Source organism: Accipiter gentilis, unplaced genomic scaffold, assembly GCF_929443795.1.
Source record: "Accipiter gentilis unplaced genomic scaffold, bAccGen1.1, whole genome shotgun sequence".
Taxonomy (NCBI): domain Eukaryota; kingdom Metazoa; phylum Chordata; class Aves; order Accipitriformes; family Accipitridae; genus Astur; species Astur gentilis.
In genome coordinates, this window is record NW_026060823.1 from 1093645 (window position 1) to 1106560 (window position 12916).

The 12916-nt window shown below is 53.2% G+C and overlaps 1 protein-coding gene across 2 annotated transcripts; it reads right to left on the reverse strand.

Moving 5' to 3' along the window:
• Positions 1-236: 236 nt before the first annotated feature.
• Positions 237-5099, reverse strand: LOC126036751 (electroneutral sodium bicarbonate exchanger 1-like). 2 transcript variants are annotated; one of them, XR_007505301.1, is made up of 8 exons: positions 5003-5099; positions 4137-4388; positions 3260-3328; positions 2543-2716; positions 2306-2443; positions 1730-1830; positions 1104-1208; positions 237-833 (listed from the first exon to the last, which is right to left on the reverse strand). XR_007505301.1 is itself a non-coding variant. In XM_049796787.1 (4 exons), the coding sequence occupies exons 1-4, from the start codon at positions 5054-5056 to the stop codon at positions 2657-2659; spliced, it is 435 nt and encodes a 144-aa protein (XP_049652744.1). In that variant the 5' UTR covers positions 5057-5099; the 3' UTR covers positions 2463-2656. The 2 variants fall into 2 exon arrangements, 1 of the variants encoding a protein (XP_049652744.1); XM_049796787.1 differs by lacking the exons at positions 237-833; positions 1104-1208; positions 1730-1830; positions 2306-2443 and having other exon boundaries at positions 2463-2716.
• Between the last annotated feature and the right edge of the window lie 7817 nt (positions 5100-12916).

The following is a 12916-nucleotide window of genomic DNA, read 5'->3' on the forward strand; positions in this document are numbered from 1 at the left end:
ATCACTCACCAATTACCATCACAGACAAAAGAGACTCCGCTTGGGGAAAATTAACTCAATTTATTACAAATCAACCAGAGCAGGGTAATGAGAAATACAACCAAATCTCAGAGCACCTTCCCTCCACCCCTCCCTTCTTCCCAGGCACAACTTCATTCCCAGATTCCCTACCAACCCCCCCCAGTGGCACAGGGAGACGGTTAATGGGGTTTACGGTCAGTTCATCACACATTATTGTGATACTTGCCAAACCAACCAAGAAAGGTAAAACTGGAGCGCAGGGAGCAAATGCTTTTCTTTCACCTTAGGCCAACTGCTCGGACGCTCTCTATGCTGCCCTGCTGCAGAGGGCATCCCTCTCGTACCAGTAAGAGACATAAGAGTGAATTAAAGCCAGAACTCCAAACCAGACCAAAAACCCAGTCGTGATCAAGAAGAAAGTGGAGAATGCATCAAATATAACAGAAAATTATTTTGGACATTCCCAGTTTACATTTGGAAAAAAGAGAAGGAAAACAAAGAGGAGGAATTAGGTATTAAAAGAAGAGCACTGAATGATAAAGCAGTAGCAGTCCCTCTACCACTACAAACCCACACCCCCACACGCACGTACGCACACAGACTTAACACCACCAAACTCCCCGTGACTGTGACGTTCCCCTCAGCTTGCTGGTCTAGAGATACTGAATGCCTGAAGCACACCAAGGATAACTGAAAACATCTGCATGGCTTTAATGGGAATCCTCCAACTGAAACAAAGCGCCTTCTCCCTCTGTCTGCGTTGGCACATCCCCGAGTCACGCTCTCACTCCTCTCCTTCAAAGTCAAGATTCCTAAACGTGGAAAGCGGGAGTGGGGAAAGGCGAAAGGAAGAGAAAAAGAGGGAGAGCATCATCAGTGGAAGACCTGCCAGCTGCTGCTGATTCAGCCCTGTTCGGGGGACCACCCCAGCAGAGAGGAGCTGGTTTGCATGCCACAGACCTCCCTGCCTGTTCCCAGGGACAGGCCATTTGCTCAGCCTTGCCGGCCAAAGCGTGGGAAAAGTGTAGGCGTGCGCCGTCGCTTGCAGAGGAGCACGGTCACGTTCACGTGCAATCCTTTACCTTTTTCCTCCCTGGATTCAAAGGGTTTCTGTCTTCAAAGTGAGAGCCTTCCATACGGTCATTTGTGACATTTCATCCAGGATAACAATCTCAGAAGGATCAGTCCTGCAATAAATATTTTACATAGCAATCCGTGATTATGGGAACTGATGCCACCAAGGGCATTAGCATCAGCAAGAGGAACAGCGGAGCCCCGAGAATCAAAGCTCCGCATAAGCGTGGGAGGTTTTGCTGGATGAGGAGTTTTGGGAGGCAAGCCGGGGAGCTGCAGAGCAACAGCTCTGTGCAAAGGCTCTTGCTGGGGCTTAGCCCCGGTCCGGGTTCCTAAGCCACTGCTGGTACAGATCACGCCTGCAACTCCTCATGTGTTAAGTATGAGGATCTCCAGCTACCGTAAAAGCACTGATGAGGCAAGGTTTGGGGGTCAAACGCGAGTGCTGCAGCCACTCTGCTTGCGGTCAGAGCCCTGCAATTGCCTCCTGCAGCCCTGCCCCCGAATTCGATTTTCCCACCAAGCTGCCTGCTGGTTTCTGTGGGATGCCCCACAAAGAGGCAAGTGGAGAAAACTCTGCCAAACACCTTCAAGCTAATCTTGCCGGGGTTCCTGGCGCTTGGTGGGGCTTTACCTGTCACTGCTTTGTTTTGGGATATCCATGTCACTGGTCTTCCCCACGTTCAGCTGAACTGAACTTGCAGCAGCAGCAGCTTCCATCACGCTCCTGGACTCCTGATGTAAAAAAGGGACAAATCACGTTCTCTGTCTTTGATCAAAGTGGAGATAAGCTGAATGCCCAGCACAAACTTAGCAGTCTGCCCTCCCCTTCTGCCCCTTGGCAGCTATAGGTATTAGTGCAGCAGGGGAGAAACCGTTCACTCCAAAGATTTCGGGGCAGGGGGATTTTGTGTTCAAAACGCGATTATGAGCAAGTCTTGCCAGCAGCAGCAGCAGCATCATCTAATAATAATCATCATAATGATAATGACCTTTGTGAAAAACGACTCGTTTTAAAAATTACACCTGTATTCAAGCGCTCAGCTCACTGCTACTTGAGGAAACAAAGGTTACAAAAGTTACAGGCTATTGGGATCTATTTCGATTGAGTGCTGATCTTCCCCCAACGTTTCCAGACAAGCTGTAAGAGAAACAGGCAATCTCACAGACACACGGAGATGTCCAGCCCCGAGGACACAGCAAGCCTTACCTCGTCTTCTTCTCCGGCTTCATTTCTGGCATCGTCCAACTTCTTCTTCCTTTCTGGCATAAGGTCATCCAGAGAGCTGAGCTCTCGCTTTGAGAAGCAGAAATCCATCGCTTTCCGGACAAATACGAGAGCCAAAATCTTCACGAATAAGAGGGAAGATGCGGTGAGCTCAGAGACGATGCCACCTCTCACTCCAACGCTGCAAACACCCCGCTGCCGAGCGGTGGCAGCTCTTACCATCATGGGAAAGATGATGGCGGCACGGGACACCTTGATGGTCCAGAGCAGGACGAGGCAGGTCAGCTGGATCGCCGTGAAGAAATGCACCTTTCGCAAGGGCACGTGCCGCAGTTAGATGAAATCCGGCTGGTGTTTCGCCGGCATCCAAAACAGCTTCAAGCGATCAAAGAACTGCGAAATAAAAGGGAAAGGTTGCCACCTTGGGACTGCGGCAAGTTGCTGGCCCTCTCGAGACGTGGAGGCACTTTGCAGCATCTCGCTTGCCGTCAGAAATCCTGGATCCCACCGTGTTCCTCCTGGGAGCAGCACCCATTTTCCCTTCGCTCCATCTAGCAACCGGCTTGCCCCTGAGAGCTGCCCACCAAACGGCAACTATTCCATGCCATTCCATTATTAGCATTTCTCAGCCCACTGAATCCCCCCGCGAGGATTTCCACCAGTGGTAGAAACTGCCTTCCCTTTGCACCAAATTCCCCCGCTTTTCACGTAACCAAACACTGACCTGCCCTAAACCCTGCAACAGAGAGCGCTGAACTTGCCTGGTCCTCCCAGCCCTATCTACCTCCTGTGCCTCCACCAATCTTTTTCTTACACAAAAGAGTTTCATTGCTTGCTCTGCGAGAAGTTTTTCCCATGCCACTGCTTTTTTCCCTGCTGCTACGGAGACAAAATACCAGGGAGCCGACATGCTGCACGCTGTAAAAGAGTCCGTACCTGAATTCCTCTGAGCGACGACACACCCATGTAGAGAAAGACGCCATAAAGCACAGGCATTGGTATAAACTGGGGGGGGAAAGAAAAAAAAAAAAGAAAGAATGCAATCGTTTCTTTTTCTGTATTGCATTTTCAGTATTACCACCCTCTTCCACAGGCACTGCCTAAAATTGCTTGAAGCTTTTTCCATTCAGGCTTAGAGATGGGTCAGATTTTAACCATTGTTTTGCCATTTTGTGCGCACGAGTGAGCTAAGGCTCTGCTTTAGGCTGAACTTGGGAGTTACCTCTCCTCAGAATAATCCTATTTTCCAGAAAGGTTGGAGGAAAATAGGCGATTTCACCCGTGCTACCCTATGCCGCATTCTCTGGCGGTAGAAGAAACACTTCTGCCTATTCTTGGGGCAACAGGCAAAGGCCACAGGCCTCCTTTTAGCCTAGAGACGAGATTACTTTGTGGGAGGAACGTGCAAGGAAGCCCACGGGGATGACCTCAGTGTGTTTAGCTCCTGGGAACGGCTGCTCCGCGGCATTTGGGGAGCAAATTGCAGCCACTAAAGGGCTGCCTGTTTGAAAGACAGCAGATGTGCTGGTCTGAATATGCTCAACTGTAACCCATAAACATGGGCGGGCCTGAAAGACACCCAAAAATTCAAGCAGTTGCATTGCTTGCTCATCTCGAGCACACCAAACGGGGGCCTGAAGGGCTGCAAAGCCTAACCGAGGCTGGTTCCCACCGTGGGTCAAGCCCCAAGGGTTGGGATCACCTCCTCCTCCTCCGCTCCACAACTAACTACTCAGGCCTGCAGAGAGGGGACTGTTTTTCTGTAACCTCCAACAAGCTCGTGGTTGTTGGGTGGTTTGCATTTTCCTCTCACCTTTAACACAGAAGTGAAGAAGACGGAGCAGCCCATGAACACAAAGATCAGCAAGCCAGTGACTCTCTGCTCTCGTATCCCCAGAAACTTGGGTTGTTCTCCTGGAGCTGAGCAGTCAGACTCTACTTTGAGGCTATTCACGTGGGTGATGGACAGGACGGTCGCAGCCACAAACCAGGGCAGCCCCATCACAGAGCACACCCCGAGCATCACGGCCACCACAAAAAGGTCCAGGTGGTACCCGCATCCTTTCTGCAGGCAGGAAAACAAGAAACAGAGCATCCCATAGCACAAGAGCAAGGATAACGTCGCAAGTCAGACTCAAACCCTGCTCGAGCACAAGTCAACTTCTTCAGAATTCAAAACAAGAAATGGAAACAAGCAAGGGTGTATGCAGGCTTTGCACAAGCACCTGGCATGAAAATCTGGCAGGAGTTCAGACACAAGGGATACGCAGAGCTTGTGCGATACATACTTCTCCAAAAAAAAAACCAACCCACAACCCAAAAGCACCAAACCATTTTTTCCACTCACAAAGAAAATTCTACCACTTGCGAGGAAGGTGTGACTCTGAGTTATCCCTGGCAGCGCATCAAAACAATTCATTCCCTGCACCTGCTGCTGCTGCCATTTTAAAACAAAAACGCACTTCTCTATTGCTCCAAGATTAATTTGCTCCTCCAAAAGGTTGCTCATCTATACTGCCCTGTCACTTGCTCCCTGCATCATCGTTAATCCAGGAGAGCATCCTGCCACGCAGCCTGACCTTGTCCCAAACCAATGCCTTCAGAAAGCATCGGGAATAAGAGCTTCTCCCCAGACCTGCAGCCCAGAACGGGCTGGAGTCATCTCTCGCAGGCCCTTACCTTCAGCTTGTGCTCCTTCCTGTTCACAATAACGGCACTGATCTGCTGGTCCATGAATATCAAGATGGTGCAGAGCAGAGCTGGGACGAGCGCAGCCAACACCGTCCACCAAGGGTTGGGTCCTATGGGGTTGATGAACCACCCGCGGTCGTCTCTGGTAGGCTGCAACAAAGCCCACACATCAGCATTGTCTCCCAGCCCAGGCACTCCACTGGCTTTCATTTTCCCCTCCCTCCTTGCGTCAGAGCACCTCCCAGCCCTGGCTTCATGTCCCCCTCTCCCGGGGGCTTCAGCAGTGCCAGTCTCCTCCTTGCAAGCAGCTCTAGATACTTCCCCTGTAGGTATCTAGTTTTGGGGCCATCTTCTCGTTTCCAGGAGGAAGCAAGGCACTTGGAGGTGGAAGAGGAGATGGTCACACCACCAGCATCTCCTCCAGACTCAGCCCTGCCCTGCCCCAGCATCACCTTGTGGCACCCCCACGTGCCAAAACACCCCGTTACCTTGAACGCATGGGGGACCTGGAGCTTCGGCAATGGGATCCCAACCACAAAGTCAAGGAGCACCATGATGACGATGGTGAGGAAAACAGCAAAGTCGCTCACTGTGGACCGTACCTGGGGCGAGAAACCAGAGGTGAGAGGGGCATGGCAAACAGGGCCGTAACGTGAGATGCAAGAGTTGCAGACATCCACAACATTAAGGCTGCTTAACCAAATCCCACCACCCCTCTGAGCACATGCAGCCTGATCCCTTGCTTAGATACTGCTGCTGTGTTTGTCCCTGTGAGATCTGGGGTCAGACAATAAAAAAAGCTTAACTAGGCTGACAAGGGTTGGTTTAAGTCAAAACCTAAAAATAATATTAAAAATAAGAAAACACATGTCTGCCACTACAGCTACACTCACAGCTACAATGGCAACAAGGCACTGAGGCATCCTTTAGTCCTCAAAAGGAAGTTCCTCACTTGAATCTACTTTCTGCTCGAGCACATAATGCGCAGAAGGTAGGGGAAAAAATAACAAAAAAAAATAACATTACAGTTTGCAGGAGTCATGGAAGAGCAGGTTGCAGATATTTTGCTTTTCCTCCTCCCCTTCTTCCCCCTGCTCCCTCCCATCACCTTAGAGCACGCTGCCCTAACAGAGTCACAGAAACTGAAGTGAACGAATATCTTAACCCTGAATTAACATAGAAGCAATACTATGGAGAGTGGAGGTGTGCTTTTAAATTTAACAAGTTCTACATTTAAGAAGCCTCCTCCTTGCCAGCACAACACATGCAGTATTGACCTGTTTCAAAAATAAACATATTCCCCTTTTTCGGAATATTGACCCAATTCAGTTACAAAGGAACTGTAATTCAGCCCCAACAAACTCCTGCTTTATAAACGGGAAACTTTTTCTAGGAATACCTTTCAGTATTTTCAAAATTGAAAAAGAAAAAGAAATTAACCAATAATTTTCTGTATCAGTTACGATCAGCACATTTTCTTCAATAATATTTGCAATGCTACTACTGTACTCTGAAGATTTGTTTCAACTTAACTAACAGGAGCATTTTTAAACAAGCAGTATATTGGTCTCATTTCCTCAGGAACGGCAGGGGCTTTCTTCTGTCTCAGGAAGAAGATGACAACAACAGAACTCATCAGCTGTCACCAAGCTTGGCCACAAAGTAATGGCGTCATTAAAAGAACGTCCCCTGGCTTCCACAGCTTCCCAACTATTAACTACATCTTTTGTAAGCCAGCTTCTCAAAGTTGTTCACTGCCAGGTATCGGCCAACAATAAAATGCACAGGGAGAGAAAGTCTCAAAGGAAAGCTGAACCCATTCAGAAGTAAACAAATGTCGCACAAGTGTCACTTGGAAATAAGGAAATAGGGTGGAGTGTAAGGAATTACGGCATGCAAGTGTTCTCTGGTATATGGTCTGGCAGGCAGCCATTCTCATATCCTCCACATTCAGGGGCCCCAGCCAGAACTCGGTCAGAGATGAGAACTCTCCTTCCTCTTCAGAAAGGCCCTCTCCTCGCTTACTATGGAACAAGTTAATGAAAGGAGTTACACAGCGCGCCACAGCAGAAGGACAGATATCACCCACCCAAGACTCACGCTGTGGTCATGAAGTCTTCATGAATCACCAGGGACACAAAAGTACGATTCAGGAAGGGACGCTGAAGAGGGTGGAAAGAATGGAAGAAAGCAAGGGGCGATGACAGGCTGCCAAACTCAAACAAATGCAGTGCTCTCCCTACCATCAGGAGATCAAACACCTGCAGGCTGCTCAGAAACGTACGCACACTACTGGCAGCGCTGTCCAAAGGGATTACGCTGAGGGAAAGAGCTTGGTCACAGACAAGAGCAACATTTCAAGCATCTTCTGAACACCACACGACACCACAAGACAGACAACACACCTTCCTCTCCAAAATCAACACAGAGAACAAAACAAGGAGGAAGGTTAATCCTCCTAGATCTGACACTATTCCAGCAGAATGCTAATAAGCAAAGCTAAAGAAACAACTGCGTTTCAATTCATCCCAAAATAAAGTCATGCAGCAGAATTTCAAAGACTCGGCCTACTTCTCCAAAGGAAAAAGGAGACTAGTGTGGCACGAGATTTAATGCAGCTTCAGGTCTGGAGACAGCCTAATTGGCGTGGTGTTCATAGCACAGTCTCTTCAATTCTGCAGCAGCTAACAACAGTCACTTCCAGAGTAAAGCCAGGCCCTGGCAATGCCTGTGCACATCTCATTGCCAAAGCAAATTCACTCACACTCATAAAACCACTCTCTAGGCAGAGGCTTGAGTCATTGCCTATGGCATTTTAGCCCTGCTGCAACCTCACTGGCATGAAAACAGCCCTTTCGGGATGCCACGACACTGTTCTGTTCCTCTGATGCAGGGATACTTTCCTGGCTCAAAAGGATCTCAGTCCTAGTTTCTGCACGGGTGCCACCACCTGAAAAGAGACTTAACCTCAACAGTTCAGAACATTTTCCAAAAGCCTCTGAGGGCATCAACCTTGAACTGCTGTCTGATGATGATCACAACCTTGCAACAGCATACACAGGGAGCCAGATTATGCTGAGCCACTGCTTTTTTATTAATACTTATGAATACTATCATTATTCATTTTTTATCAGAGGCTGAGACACCAACAACAACTCATAAAGTTTCAGACCAAGTTTGAGCCCTACAGAACACTCCTTCAGCAGGACCCAATCTAGAGGCACCTGCTTAAAAATACAACCCTTAAACCTAAGCAGCTCCAGCTCCTTTTTCAGAGCAGCTCAAACTTCTGGAATTATTACAGATCGCAGCCTCCGGCAATTCCCAGTCCCCTCTCAAACTAAAAGCTCCAGAGCTCCTTGACTGAGCTGGTCAAGGTTTTGCCCACTCACAAAAGCACTTGCCCATCATCTCTGTCTGCCTGCCTGACTAGCAGACACAAGCAGATTCCTCCAGGGCAACACCCTCAGGGAAACTCTCTTTTTCACTTCTAAAGGACCATCCTCCTCACTTGTTTTACATCCTCCCCAGCTGACCAGGCTGCTCAGCACCCTGTGCTTTAGTTACTTTGCTGGCTGCTAACTCAAACTTCCCATTGCAGCCTTACCACACAACTGTTACCTCCCACAACCCTCCTATTCATTGTCCCCTGCACACCCAAAGGCCGCTTTCCTTTCTCTGCCTTGCATGCCAGCAGTACCACAGACTAAAACACTCTCCCTTCACTCTCCTTTCTCAGGCTTGACACTACAGTGCCTTCTAGAAACTGAGAGCAGCAGTTATCCTAAAAGGCCTGCTCAGCCCCTCTGCCTGCAGCAGAGGCATGCTCTTCTTTCCAAACAACAGGACAGGTTTGTCACAAACACGTCGCAAAGAGGAGTGGCAGCGCAAGGGGAACCTCGTGAAAGAAAAAATCCCAAGAGCACAACAAACAACTGCTGCCACTGAGAGTTTCCAAAGACTCTTTCCACATCCACACTTGAGTGCCAGATTGCCAGGCCAGCAAAAGGCACATTGCTACCAGCAGACAGCCCAAGAAAGAAGGACATACTTTGCATACAGAGCTCCACAGCTGTGCTGGTTTTGACTGGCAGAGAGTTAATTCTCTCCACAGTAGCTTGCACGGGGCTACGTTTTGGATTTGTGCTGAAAGCAGTGCTTACACAGCATCAAGGCCTTTTCTGCTCCTCACCCCACCCCACCAGGGAGTCAGCTGCGGGTGCACAAGAAGCGGGGGGGGGGGCACAAGACTGGGACAGGTGACCCCAACTGACCCAAGGGATATTCCAGACCACAGGATGTCACGCTCAGCAATATAACTGGGGGAAGAAGGAGGAAGGGGGGACATGCCCAAGTAACTGTTAGGCGTGATGGAACCCTGCTTTCCTGCAAACTAAACACCTGCCAGACAATGGGAAGCAGTGACTGAATTCCTGACTTGGCTTTGCTCGCGTGCACAGCTTTTACTTATTAAACCGTATTTATCCCAACCCGCGAGTTGATTCACCCTTCCGATCCTCTCCCTCCTCCCACTGCGCGGCAGCGAGCGAGCGGCCGTGCGGGGCTTAGCTGCCAGCTGGGGTTAAACCACTACAGAGGCTCGAGAGCTTCTCAGCTGAACGCTTTAAACAACATTTCAAAACACCGTCAGTAAAACCAGCCTCTTTTCCCACTGAAGCACGAAACCCACGCACGGCACTGGAACAGGAGCGCTTTTTACAGCTCCCATTACTCCCATTACACTCCCGTGCAAGCGCAGTAGCCCCTCGGAAGCGACCGCTTTCACGGTCAGTGAAAGAGGGCAGGAAAAGAGCAGCCCCCCCAGTCCCGTCCGAACTGAGGGTCTCCTAGGAACCTAGGAACCTCCTGGTTTCAGGCAACCGACAGGTAGGTACCTGCTGTCGAGGACGTCCTCCGTTCTCCCAGCCGAGGGAAGGAAGCAGCAGAGCCAACGGGACGCGACTGCTCTGGAAACGCCACTGCCGACCTCCCTGAAGCTCCCTCCAGGGCCTCTTGCCCCGGGGGCTGCCAAGAACGCCCGGGCAGGACTGTGTCGCAGCCCGCCACCCACGCCAGGCTGGGAGGGAGGGAGGGAGGGAGGGAGACCCCCGGCGGCTGCGGGTCCCTTCCCTGCGGGGACAGCCGGCAGAAACTCCTTTCTCTCCACACACAGCCGCACGTCTCCGCGGTGCCCGCCGGCCTCCGCCGGACAGCCACCAGCGGCAGGCAGTCCCCTGCTGCCCCCGCAGCCCCGGGGGCGGCAGGGAGGGGCCGGGGCTGGCCGGGCCTGCGGGGGGAAGGCCGGGACCCGGCGCCCCGGCCTGCCGCGAGGGGAGATGCCGCCGCCGCCGCCGCCGCCTCAGCCCCGCTGCCGGCCTGCGAGGCCCCCGGGCAGCCCCGGCGCTGGCGACCGCCGGGCAGCCCACCGCTCCACGGACGGGGAGGAGCCCCCGCCACGGCCACCGGCCCCGCCGCGCCCGCCGCCCGCCCTTGCCTCAGGCGGGGCCGGGCCGGGGCTGCGGCCGGAGCGGAGCCGAGGGCAGCCGAGCGCAACCGAGAGGAGACGAACCCAGCCGAGAGGAGCCGAGCCCAGACGAAGAGATGAGCCGAGCCCAGACGAAGGGAGTCGAGCCCAGCCGAAGGGAGCCGAACAGAAACGAGATGAGCCGAACGGAGCCGAGCCCGGCCCGGGCGCCCCCCCTCTCTGCTCCAGCTCCCCACGCTGCTCGGCACTGGCTGCTGCTGCGCTGCAGAGGCAGCTGCATTTTGGGGCTTGGAGCGCTTGGGGTTCCAGCGTGAGCCCGAAGCATCAGAGGAGTTGGCCTGTACCTCGTGGCAGGTCTTGCAGCTGCTTTCAGGGGGGTCTGGGCTCTGCCCAGGCCTCTCGAGTCAACGTTGACTCTGGTGCCTAATGACAGTCTGCTGGCAGTGGCCCTGGTAGCTCAGCCCTTTCTCTCCCCAGTTGCGATGATGTCAGCAAAAAAGGACTGTGGTGGTTTCAGCCCAGCCGGCGACCAAGCACCACGAGGCTGCTCGCTCGCTCACTCCCCCGTGGCTTTGTCCCCGCGGCAGCTGCAGCTGCAGGTGCAGCAGGATCGTGCCGCTTTCCATCCCCAGCGTGCGGGTCAGGGCTGCCCAAAGGGAGCCCGAGGGGTCGCGGGCCGAGACCAGCGGAGAGCCGCCAGGGAAACCGCCGCCTCCGTCCATCGCACGGACGGGAGCCGCAGCAGCCGGAGAACGCTCCCGAGTCGTGCCGCTCCCAGGGCAAGCCCAGGCACCGCTTCACGCGTGGGACGTGCCGTGCCGTGCCGTCCCGAGAGCGGGGCTAGCGGTCAGGATGCTGACCAAGCAGGAGCTCTCCTTCGGCGGGTCCTGGGACATCCCCGCTGAGCTCAGCCGAACCCTCCTCGCTGGGCAGCAGCTGGCAGGACAAAGAAACCCGGGTGGGCGCAGGACAGAGACACGGCGAGAGCGACCTGCCCTTCCCGGGAAAGAGGAGTCAGCCACGGCTCTCCCGGGACTGATGCCCCATGCCCACCCGTGCCTTTGCACCAAACAGGCTGGAAAAGGTCCCTGGCTGCCGACCCCAAACGCGCTCCCCCGCAGGAGCTCCCCGGACCCTGCTCGGGGCACCAGGGCTGGGCTCAGGAAGGAGTTTTTTCCCCCGGGGCAGATTGGCACAGCTCCCGGGGGGAGTTTCCCCTTCCTCTGCAGCACTGAGCACAGCCCCTTGCCGGGGTCCTTGGGGCCACTTCTGGCCAGCGAGTCCCTGCTGTTGCAGGAGCAGGAGTCCAGCTGTGCCCTCCAGCCCTCTGCCTCTCTTGGCAGGGGAACCTCACGCACCTCCACGTCTCCAGGTCACCTGCAAAACAAGGAGCCTCAAGGAAGCCGACTTTGCCCTGGTGCTTTTAAGCTGGCACACTGCCGTGGGGAGAAGAGAAAGCCGGGGGGTTTCTTATCTATCTATCTATCGATCTATCAATCTATCATCTATCTATCCCTGCTGGGAGGGAATGAAGATGAGGGAGCCAGGCTCTTCTCAAGAGTGCCCAGTGAGAGCACCAGCGGCAACAGGCACAAATTAAAACACATGATATGCTCCAGCTGCACATGAGAAAACAACTTTTTCCTGTCCGGGTGGTCAAATGCTGGCACAGGTGGCCCAGGGAGTTTGCAGAGTCTCTGACCTTGGTGATGTTCAAAACCCAAGGGCACATTGTCCCGGGCAACCTGCTCTAGGTGAGCCTGCTTGAGCAGGCGGGTTGGACCAGAGGAACTCTACAGGTCCCTTCCAACCTCCACCCTCCTGTGTGAGTCCGTGCTTTGGTTTCACTCCTAAAGCACCTGAACTCAGCCCTGATGCCTGCGGGAAAGGATGCTGGGACAAGGCAAGATCCCAGACTCCTCCCCAAGGACTCATCACAAAACCCCATCTACCTACTCCAGAATATCGTATGGCAGACACACTCAGAAGAGAGAAAAGATCCTTTTATTGCAAACATCAACTGCGGCGGGGGGCGGGCCTGGGAGTCACAGGGCTTCAGCCAGTAACAGGGAAACGGCACCTACAACGACAGAGTCAGGGAGCACTGATAAACCCATGAAGGCAGGAATAGGCATGACTCGCTTCCCCTTTCTTTAGGGAACACCATTGACGAGGAATTGTTCATAGCCCAGAAGAGAGAGCTATGGCTGGCATCAACCAGGGGACGGCTCTGGCGCCTTATGCCCACGGGAAATGCCCTTAGAGACCTGCATGCATGCACAGATGCACAGGGCCCCTGTGCCACGCAGCAGGGCTCGATGGGGAGCCCCTGGGGAGCGGCCATGGAGTTATTTCCAAGCCCCGCGCAGCACCGTCCCTTGCCAGCAGGTCGGACTGACTTGCAGCAGCGCTGAGAG

What these genes read in the sequence shown, in the direction of transcription:
- LOC126036751 (XM_049796787.1), bottom strand. Translation starts at nt 5,056, where the DNA reads ATGGACCAGCAGATCAGTGCCGTTATTGTGAACAGGAAGGAGCACAAG. An exon ending in TCTTCACTTCTGTGTTAAAG is followed by an intron (nt 3,329 to 4,136) that starts GTGAGAGGAAAA and finishes TTCCCCCCCCAG; the next exon opens with TTTATACCAATGCCTGTGCT. An exon ending in CGTCGCTCAGAGGAATTCAG is followed by an intron (nt 2,717 to 3,259) that starts GTACGGACTCTT and finishes TTTATTTCGCAG; the next exon opens with TTCTTTGATCGCTTGAAGCT.